General features: G+C 42.9%; 1 protein-coding gene across 2 annotated transcripts in view; it reads left to right on the forward strand.

Annotated features, from left to right (window-relative positions):
- The window catches only part of neurl1aa (neuralized E3 ubiquitin protein ligase 1Aa), a 35,593-nt gene extending 24,533 nt beyond the window's left edge, over positions 1 to 11,060 (forward strand). For both annotated transcript variants that reach the window (XM_086119905.1, XM_086119904.1), the window contains 3 exons: positions 2,304 to 3,020; positions 7,682 to 7,831; positions 8,265 to 11,060. In XM_086119905.1, the coding sequence (XP_085976031.1) occupies positions 2,304 to 3,020; positions 7,682 to 7,831; positions 8,265 to 8,506 (1,109 nt within the window). In that variant the 3' untranslated portion in view covers positions 8,507 to 11,060. The remainder of the gene's footprint in view (positions 1 to 2,303; positions 3,021 to 7,681; positions 7,832 to 8,264) is intronic.
- Positions 11,061 to 11,454: the final 394 nt, after the last annotated feature.

The following is an 11,454-nucleotide window of genomic DNA, read 5'->3' on the forward strand; positions in this document are numbered from 1 at the left end:
CGAAGTGGATTTCTTGCATAGGTGTGTGTGCTCTCTAGCAGCAGCTTTGTGTCTCTCCCTCCCTCCGCATGATTATTGTCATTGGCTCGGTTTAGCTGCCGATCAACACCAAACTTGAAATAAGGAATGCGGTTGGTTGGACTGAGCTTTACATGCAACACAAGCGTGGCAAAGTCATTTGACTGATCTCGTCCTATTTTCGATATAAGTTTTTCATTCCCTTTACAGTCAATCACCAGATTCCACTGCTTACAATATTGTCCATTTCATACATATGTCATACAAACATAAAACAAACAAGTTGACCGAGGTGCTGCCGTTTGTGAATGTACTGTATTGGCCCAAATATAAGACAGTGTTTTTTGCATTGAAATAAGACTGAAAAAGTGGGGGTCGTCTTATATTCGGGGTCTAGACATTATACCCATTCACGACGCTAGGTGGCGCCAGATATCATTGAAGCGAATGCTGAACTTGACTCCCCAGGCCAAAGTGAACCCCTGTCATGAAGAATAAAAATAAAAAATAGCGGTAGCATGAAGAAGAAAAATAAAAAATAGCGGTAAGAAAGAAAAGAGAAGAAAATGATAGAAGAGATAACACAAAATGGAGAAACGTGGCGACAATCTAGAGAAAAGTGAGTCGAAGATTGGCCAGGTTAACTGGCAGCTGAGGAGAAGTTATGATGCAATTTACATTTCAAAAACCAGAAGCCATTCATTTACGAATGTGGTTGCACTTTAGTTTACATCAGTGGTCCCCAAACTTTTTCCTGTGAGGGCCACATAACTTTTCGCTTCTCTGATGGGGGGGCCGGGGTCAGTTTGTAACAGCAAAAGTGTGACTGCAAGAGTACCTAGACGTAAAAATGTATTGTTTCCCAGAAACACACACAAAATCAAATAACTTTTTTTGATACACTCGCGGTATTAAAGGCGTCTTCTCGGGACACACCACCTCCGCGACAGCATTCATGCATTTCTTGACAAACTCTCCTTACCGCTGCTTGCTATCAGTTGAGCAAACCGAAAGCTAGCCCGAACAGATGGCTGGTTCAGCTGAGCTTTGCGTACAAATGTATTTTGCTGAGCTAACGTTCCTCTTTTTAGCATTGACAGTTTGTCTGCTCTCATTTGCCCATGCAAAAAATCGTACTTGTTGTCGTTACGGGATTCGTAGTGTCTCCGCAGATTGTATTCTTTGAATACCGCCACCGACAGATGAGACAGACAATCTTTTCTTTGCATTGAAAAAAAAATTGTTTCTCCATTTTGGGTTAAATTCCCTGTATTCTGAATAATTCTTTTCTCTTACCTCACCTTTTCGCCATGATTACGTTCTCTTTGAGAGGGACAGGTTTAGGCTTTTTTTTTCTGGGGTTGCCAGATAACGGCACAGACCGCAAAAAAAGGATGGAACAAATGTCACGTTATATGTGATTATGAAATTGTTACGAGCTAATAGTTAATCATGAAAATAGTTCATAACTAAGGAATATTTTATTGCAAAAGCCGAATTTTATGATAAAATACAAATATACATAGATGAAAAATAAATCAAAAGACTCTCTGGTATTGTTCAGGGGGGCCGGACCAAATGTGGAGGTAGTTTACATATTTAATGTTCAGATATTAAGATTTGAATGAGGCAAAATAACATGCTTTTTCTCTCAAATATATTATTATAATCATTTGTTTCAGATGTCCTGGAATTATTTTTTGTATAAAAATTTATTTGGTGTTCAAAAAGTCTTTTTTCAAACTTGAGTCATGAAAAAGAAGGGGTCGTCTTTTAATCAGGACCGTCTTATATTCGGGCCAATATGGTAGTTTGCGTGACATGCCAGCACACACGTAATTCAGAGACTTTTATACCATTAAAATGCAAAAGTTTCGAAAACGGATGTTTCCAACGAACTGGTCGTATGTCAGTCCAACACAATACCGTTTAATCAAGTCCCATGCTACTAATACTAATACTGTGCTTAATTCATTGCCAGAAAGAAATTATTTGAGGTACCTTTCGGGCTGTGTCCACAAGGTGACACCTACGATCTACTCCTGGATTTTTTTTTCCATGTACTACATGAGTTTTGAGCCTATTCTAGCAGACTTTGGGGGGGGGAGAATACTTAGGACTGGTCGCCTGCCAAATGCATTGCACTTAGTTACAAATTTAAATGAAGTTCAAAACTACTTGTGACATTCTTTTTATCTTGGATTTCGCTAACCACAAACTAAATTGCTGAACATAACTATGACAATGTTTTTTATCTAAATTGCTTTTTCCACCTCTCTTTTCAGACAGTGAGATTGTTCCTCTCGACTGTTTGCGCCCTCGCTCTTTCACAACGGTGCGCTCCTCCTCTCTCTGCCGAGGGGCAGACAACTCCCGTCTCTCTATTAGCCTGTGTGACCTCAACGTTCAGCAAGAGGAAGGAGGCAACTCCCACGCACACCATCACACGCTCCACCTGGCCTCAGCCTCCTCCAGCTGTCCAATCCCCCAGAACTCCCTCAACTCGCAGCAATCATCTTTGTTGCCGTCTGTCATAGAGAGCGATCTCCACTTCCACCAGTTGCGCGGCGCCCATATTAAGACGCTCGATGAACAGACTGTGGCGAGATCCGAGCATTCACGGGAGGAGCGCACGCTCGTCTTTACCAACCGCCCTCTACAAACTGGAGAGTGTGTGTACATCAAAGTCACCAAATCCAGTCCAGCCCGCTCAGGTTCCTTGTCCTATGGTGTGACATCATGCGACCCGGCTGTGCTGCGCCCCAGTGATCTGCCATATAATCCAGAGGCTCTCGTGGATAGAAAGGAGTTTTGGGCGGTGTGTCGTGTGCCCACCCCTCTACAGAGCAGTGACATCCTTGGCTTCTTGGTCAACCAAGAAGGGGAGGTCATTTTAAGCCACAACGGCACCAACGTTGGCATGCAAGTCTGTGTGGACAACTCGCGCCCACTCTGGATGTTCTTTGGCCTACATGGTGCTGTCACTCAGTTGAGAATTCTGGGTAAGCATGAGCGTCATGCAATCACATTTAACACAAACACAGGTAGACAGGGATTATAGTGTTTGTTCAGCGTGCTAAAATAAGAAGGATTATTACAACGCTGTGAACCTTGGAGAGCTACTCAGCAGGAGTTGTGTTAATCTGGCAGTTCATGGCATTAAGATAATGGCAGTGCTATGAGGACTTGGGCTTTCTTTCAAGCCAATTTGAGTCCCACTGCTGACTGAAAATGCCACATTGGAAACTTGATTGTTGGAGAGATGCTATTCTGCTTGCTTGCTACTGTCAAGGTGCGGTGCCCTTGAGCGAGACACCATCCGCAGCCGCATCGTCTAGCTCCAAAGATGCAGCATTTTTTGCACCCCACTTTTGACTCGGCATAATTAACTGGCGGTCTCTTAGCGTCCTACATTAGCGTTTGAATATGATTTTGGAATGGTGTTGGTCGCCACTAGGATTGTGTGATATGGCTAAAATTTAATATCGCAATTTTTTCGCCAGATATCTAATGATTAATGATACTACTGTGGGTTCAGTGAAAACTTAAGCGAAAAAAAAGAATCAATCCAAAAGATTGTGGAAAGTTTTTTTTTTAACTTGCTGACCGCCGTCAACATTAAAGTCAGCAACACATTTTAAATAATTAAATTCACAGTGTACTTCAACATAAGTGTTTGTTGTGTGCGTGTTAACTGCATCAGCGTGTGATGTTATGTACCAATTTGTCCATGAACGACTGCAGTAAGGATAAACGATTCAGAATGTGGATAAATGAATGTGAATTTGGGGGGGGACAGTTCATCACTCAACCGCACGTGACGACGGTTGTTTGCATTGCTGCATTGCATTGCGTTGTGATGTGTAAACGCCCAGCGATATCAACTACGCCTGGAATGCATTTCGAGGGACCCGATACAATGTTTCATTTGATCACTTTTTATGAATCCACAAAAAGATGGTGGCAATCAATGAAAATGCACGCACTGACCGAAATAGGACGCCGCCCGCGTGCTCGCATATTTTTACAACAAGCTCTGCTATTTTATCCAGCGGTAATCTTGAAATTATTAATATGAAATGTTCCAAAACCCAAAATATGTGTACCATCCGTATACGCTTGACAGCGAACATGGAAGTGGATTTCTTGCGTGTGTGCTGTCTAAGTAGCAGTGCGTGTAACTCCCTCGCTCGCCCTGCACGTGTCCCCCCCATCCCTCTCGCCATCCACAAAATGATTGAGAGCAAGGTGAGTGTCGGCTGATTTTAACTGTCGATCAACGCCAAACTTCAAAGGAGCAATGTGGTTGGTTGACCTGTGATTTACTTGCAGCACAAGCGTGGCAGGGGCACATGATCTTCATTTCCATATCACTATCTTAAATGTTGGTAACTCATTTTGATACGATACGTATTTCCGAAGGCCGTGATCATTTAGTGGTTAGCTCCCTGCGTTGTGGCCGCAGCAATCCTGGTTCGAATCCTGGTCGTGGCATGTACAAAAACCATACTTGACTTCTGGGCGGCCCGGTGATCCAGTGATTAAGTGCGTCGACCTCACAGCGCAGAGGTACCAATTCAATTCCATTTCCGACCTCCCTGTGTGGAGTTTGCATGTTCTCCCCGGGCCTGTGTGGGTTTTCTCCGGGTACTCCGGTTTCCTTCCACACAGTGGTTAGCGCATCAACCTCACAGTGCAAAGGCACCAGGTTCAATTCCAGCTCCAGCTAAAAAACATGCGTGGTAGGTTAAAGGAACACTCTAAATTGTCCGTAGGTGTGAGCGCGGATGGTTGTTCGTCTTTATGTGCCCTGCGATTGACTGGCAACCGGTTCAGGGTCTCCCCCGCCTGCTGCCCGAAGACAGCTGGGATAGGCTCCAGCACGCCCGCGACCCTCGGGAGGGTAAGCGGATCGGAAAATGGAATTTAGGAAAATCACGATCCATGAAGCTACTGTATTGTACTTCGCTTTTTTTCCTTGTTCATTTTTGTACACCAAAGCAATCACTATGTCACAATGTATATTAGTCAATGGAGTAATCCCTCACAGACAACATGCTCCCTTCACCGTTAAATTCCATTTTGGCTTGACAACTAACCAAAGGAGCAAACCACAAAAAAAAAAAAACTTGGCACAACACCAAATCAGAAACACTGTGTCTTCTGAGCAGCTTTCAGTGTGGAATCCGCGAGTGTAATCTTTCCACATTCTTGACATTCCGATATGTAACTTCTCTCGTTCGATGCTGATGTATTGCCTTGTGTTGACAGAAGAGCAATTTGGATTTCAATGAAGGTGAATAGAAGCCAAATTGAATGTTGCTAGACATTCTACTGCACAGGAGGGGCCAGATTAAGCATTCGTGACAAATGTGTCAAGTCAAACCATGTTCTGTATAGCAGATAAATGCTGTCTCCACTGATGCATCTTGTTTCTTTCCTAGTGCCCTGGGTGAATTGTACATGACACAAACTCTGAATGAGAATAATAATTATGATAGATACAGCTCAACAGCTCTGATCGCAAGCTGCAATTGCAGACTGCTGACCGCTAACAGCTTCCAATGATGCAGGTCACACGCCACCATAGGTTAAGGGTGACCTGCTTTTTTAATTTAATTAGATTTTTTAACAACTTTTTGTGAATGTGAGACTGAGAGAATGCTAAGGTTGTAGTGTGCACTAACACAAGAACACGCACACAGACACACACATGTTTTTGGGTTGATTTATTTATTAATTTATTCCCATCTCCACAACCTCGTCATCAACTTGGGGCCAGTTCATGAGCTACTAGTTGATCGCGATCGACTTACTGGGCTCCCTTGATCTACAGTGTAAGATATGACAATTGTATTGAAGCATAATATCATTTTCTTTCATGATATTGACATGACTTCACTGGCTTGGAGGAATAAGTGGTTTGACAATGTGTTTTTGCATACGTGCTGCTGTAATGCGCGTTTTGATTGTCAAGGAAAAAGAGCCACTTTGTCTGTTTTGATGTCGGTTTCAGACAATAGTAACCTGCTGGGCTTCTGAGAAATAGAATTTTAAAAAAAACAACAACTCACCCTTAAAGAAGCAACGTGTCAGTATCCGTCAGCGTTTATGACATATGTCATGCCTCATGTTCAGGTGGTGACGGAGATAAGAGGGTTTTACACAGCTGTTACTCAGATCCTCACAGCGCACCGCGTGCTGCTGCACGACAACACGCCTTCTTGATACCGTTGCTTCCGATTCTTTCATCTGGATCATCTAGTTTGTGATTTACCACACCAAATTTTAGTCCCACCTTATCAACTTGAGCCTTTTCAACCAGTACTGCAGATTGCATGATCCTTCCACTGCTCATGCAGCATCAGGAGCAATCTTCATGATCTTGTTCAAGAATACTTGCGGGGAAGGAATGAGAGACAGTCACTCATTCCTGAATCACTCCAGCCGACGTTTGTCCTGGTCAAGTCTCACTGGGTAAATTAGGAAAATACTGTATTTTCCACACTATAAGGCGCACCCAAAAGCATTCAATTTTCTCAAAAGCTTACAGTGCGCCCTATAATGGAATGTGCCTAATATAAAGAGACTGTAACTTCCTTTACATTCCCCATTGAGGTGTTTCGCTGTTAGTGTTCCTCTGCCATCTAGTGGTGGTTATTAAGGAAACAATTGTAACTTAAGACAACAACTTTGTGAGCTCTGCGCAGCCATTATGAAACGAAGATGATACCAAAAGCATAGTTAACTACTGACTCAACACAGAAGGAGACAAACAAGGATATTTAGCCCCTTGTGGATGTGAGCCCAGGAGATTGCATCATAAGGCGTCCTGTCCATTTTGGAGAAAATTCTAGCCTTTTAATGGCGCCTTATAGTCGTGAAAATACGGTATATAAAACTGCATTGTATTATATTGTATTGTATTCTCTTTAGCAAACCACCACTTAGTGGATGCATAGAGAAACCGCAGTCACTGTTGCAGCTTCTATTATATGCACCTTATAATGTGGTGCGCCCTATGTATGAAAACTGTTTTAAAATAGGCCATTCATTGAAGGTGTACCTTATAATCCAACGTGTTTTATAGTACAGAAAATACGGTATATTCCCTATTCCCATATCTACCAGAAAAGAGAGAACACTCCGGGACCACCACCTATAAAAAAAATCCAATATTAGATATCAGTCCTCTCTTGTTCTAAATGCTCCATAATTATTAAGCGAATCATACTTTTCTTATTTTTTGGGCAGTGGATTTCTATTGGCAACTTCCAACTTTTTGCTCAACCGGGTTTAGCAAAATAAAATGTTGGCATGCTTTGTGACCTTCACTGGTCTCTTTGTCACCACACAATATTGCTTGTCATTTATCCGTTGAGACCAGTGGGAGTACATTAGTGATCTGTCAGGGGATTGACTCAAGGTTTAGTGTCGCACTCAAGGACAGTTTTGACACATTAGAAGAGATGGAGATCACTTCCCCTACCTGAGTCTCACCCAGGCTCTCCTTTGTATTGAATCATGCGTTTTGCCAATGGCAATATGTCAGAGCCTCGGCCCAAACGGAAGCGAGATGACATCTGCTTGAATCATTCTACCAGGAAGTGGACACTTTGCTGACAGTGATGCCATCTTTTCCTGTTCTTTTTATCTTCTGTAGGCTCCACTCATGTTGGCGACACACAGGCAGGGTCGAACCCCAGTTCGCCCTCCTCGTCACCACAAACTCCAAGTGCCCTGGGCAGCAGCAGCTCGGATACCGTTCTCAACCGAGGCATGTGCTTGGCAGCTTACTGCAGCTCACCCGGGGGTAGGTCCACTCGTGTGGCCGAAACAGAAGCAGGGGCTCAGTCGGCCCTCAGGAGACCTGATAGAATCCATTCTGAAATTGTCAGCGGGTGACATCCTGTAGTAGTCTCGAAACAACGGCCTGCACTCTTTGCAGACTATGTCGCTTCATCGGCAACCTGAAGCAACAGGATGTTGTGTGTGTGTTCTTCTTTCTTGTAAAGCTTACATGTGGGTAACCTCCAGTGAGATCATACATACATTTGAACCCCTGAAAATGGACATAGGTGCCTGTGATTTTAAATCAAATTATTGAGCCTAGGGTGCTCTGGCGTTTTTTTTTTTGTTTGTTTTTTTGCTTTGGCAGCATTTTGCGAGCATGACGTCTACAACTAGAGCATGCTAGGAATAGAGCTTTGTGTGCATCTTAACATCATATTTCTGCCTTTGTCCAGGAACAACTCTGAATTCTCCAGTCAGCCTGCCCAAGTCACCCACATTTCCAACGGATCGCGGGCCTCGCTCTGATGAGTGCTCCATCTGTTACGAGAACACAGTGGACACGGTCATCTATGCGTGTGGACACATGTGTCTCTGCTATAGCTGTGGCCTGAAGCTCAAGAAAATGTCCAACGCCTGCTGTCCCATCTGCAGAAGGCAGATTAAAGACATCATCAAAACCTACCGAAGTACATAAGAGCACACGATTGGGACCGCAAACTCCCAGAGATGAGGGAATTGTTTAATCTTGAACTGTTTGTAGGTCGAATCTGAATCCGAACTCAATTGGGGTACAGTACTGCTCGTATGTGCTCTCACACAGAGGCAGCACTTGAAGGGAAACAAACACAATACACACCACAAGTGTTCCCACCTCAACAATTCTAGATGGGAACCACGAAAACAACTTGATCAAAGATTTTATTTGTTGAGCCTTGCCGCCCCAAAGCAGGGACTGCGCTCAGATGGTCTGAATGTTTCTTTCACAACACGGCGTGGAATTCAGTCAACCGGATGTGTACAGCATGTCTGACTGGACCGGTGAAAACAAGCACACGCATGCTCACACACACACACACACACACACACACACACACACACATGCACAAATACACACACATCATGTAAGTCATCTCACTATGTCACACCTTGTGTATGCGTTGCTGAGTTCCACCTGGAAATAAACGAGTCGGGCTCCAGCAACGCATCAATGAACAGATGAATCATTGACATCGTGCTGGTAATCGGTAGTGACATGTTTTAGAAACGGTGCTGAGTTTACGCTTGTACTCGTTTTATTTACTGTATCTTTATGCTAGTTCTACTTCAAATGGTGGTAGATATGTTGTTGTGCTAGCTAGCTAGCTAGCTGCTTGCTCTACAATGTGCTATGTTGCACTGAAATCGGAATCCTCGTGGAAATGCCCCAATAACAAAACCATTCAAGGACATTCATGGGTTTGAACAATTGGAAGACTCAAGCAGCTCACAGTTCAGAAAAAACATGACACATTCTCAGGGCCAGTACTTTTATGGTTTTATTTTTAAGATGGAAGGACTCTTTTTTTTCTTTTTTTCCCCAAACTATAGTCCTACCGTGCCTGATGCACTGGGAGTAATCCTGACATTCACATTGCCTCAAAAATAACTCCGTAAGAATTCAGGTGATTGTTGCCGTGGTATCAGAAGGCAGTACGGTTACGACACAACAGCCTTAACCAGCATTTGTTACAAGCAGATGTACCTACAAGAAGGAAAATTACCAAAAATACTGCCGTGTGACATAAAGCGGTCACATTTTTCACTCAGTGGAAGAAGGGGGAAAAAAAGCACACAAAATGTTAATTATTTTTCTAAATAGACAGAAGTTCCCATATTATATGAACATGTCTTCTAATCTTTGACAGGTTTTCACCAGCAGCAAAAGAGCCTTTATAGAAATGAAGTTACAAGACAGTCATAAAAAAACGCTCATTTCAAATATTTGAATGATGCCTCTCCCACACTTTCATTCCAATTTCTCCTCGTCAAATCATCTACATGGGGCTCAAAGTTTTGCTGCTATTGCATTTGCCAGCTGTCTTTTTCCGGTAAATGCTGACAGTGGTTAGCATGGTCCACACATCCCTCCACACTTTTTTTTATGCTACTGCTTGAAGTGTTGAATCACATTTGAATGTTAATTTATGCTTTTAGAATAAATTATTGTGGGTTTTTTTTATTATTGTGTTGTGTTATTATAGTCTGTTATTTTCGTAGGATTGCTTTTTTCCCTCCTATCCTTGGTTGTATTAATAGTTTTGAGCCTATGCTTTCTTGAGCTCAACATGAAAATTGAAATGTATTCTAGTTTTGTAAGTGTGCAAATGATTTGTTTTACATTGCAGTACACAAAGTTGCAGGATATAAACTACGGTATTAAGTTTATTACAATCCCTGATTTTTTTTGTTTTTTGCGGGGGCTATATTGTGGAAAACCTGTTAAAATTTGAGTCCATCCCACATAAAGCTCTTATAATATTGTTTGAAAACCATCACTGTGTACGTATCACTCGTTTGGTGGTGATAAATGTCTCTTAAGCAATTGATTGTACATTTGGAAATATTCAGGCCCGTGTTGCAGTCCTGGCATGTTTTGTATTGTGCACTCTGACCAAATATATACTTAACCCATTTGCATTGCATTTTCTATTTTTTTTTAAAATCAATGCGTTGAAACATCCTCATATGTTGTGCTACCGTTTTAGCCGACTGTCATTATGGTTATCAACTCTTACTTTTGCATTCAAAATATTCAAACAGCTCCTTGAATGTTACTGACCTTGTAATGTGGTTATTATCCATCACTGATGGGAGAACTAAATCGTGAATTTGTTTTTCTTGATTCTGTTTTGTGTGTTTGCAATATTTTACATTGCCACTGTTTGACTTGTGTGTGTGTGCCCGCGCGCGTGTGTGTGCGCGTGTGTCGCGCTCGCTTTATGTTACGACACAGCAATTAGATTTACACAATCGATTTTGTGTCATGTATGACTGATCGGTTTACCTCATGTAAAGTTCAGGACCAACTGTAGACGAGCACTCATGAGTTTGCTTCTTTATCCGTCTCAGTTTTGCCATTGTGGCACAGCAGCGTTCTGAAGTATTTGGTGAACCTCGGTTTTCTTTCACTTTATTTCAAACATTGTAAGCAGTGATTCGGTGCGTCAGATGATTTGTGTTTAATAAACTTTCCATGTGGTTGCGCAAAATGTTTTTGTGTTTGTGAGAGAAAGAGATGGGCACTTGACCCTATTGTGCCGGTCCCTCCTCCCACCTGCGACCTGGGCACCCTTCCATCATCGTCCCTCCATCCTTATTCGTAAAATAATCATCCTCAGTCCCCGTCTGTTACACTCCTTTAAAGCGCTTCCATCGTTACATTAAAAGAGATTTTGGTCTCTATATCAGTGGCGGTTCTGGGGGGGGGCCAACGGGGGCCAGTGCCCCTGTAGCACCGATTCTGGCCTCCCCTGTGGCCCCCCCTCCGAGCGCAGATTACCCAGTCGTGCCGAGTCGCCGACGTGAAAGGTGGAACCAAAGCGCGTGATTTAACATTCTAGTCGGACCCTTTAGTGCGCTGCGCCATTTAAAAATGAGTGGGAA

This window comes from Hippocampus guttulatus, chromosome 9, assembly GCF_054856545.1.
Source record: "Hippocampus guttulatus isolate MCC_2025c chromosome 9, RoL_Hgut_1.0, whole genome shotgun sequence".
Taxonomy (NCBI): Eukaryota; Metazoa; Chordata; class Actinopteri; order Syngnathiformes; family Syngnathidae; genus Hippocampus; species Hippocampus guttulatus.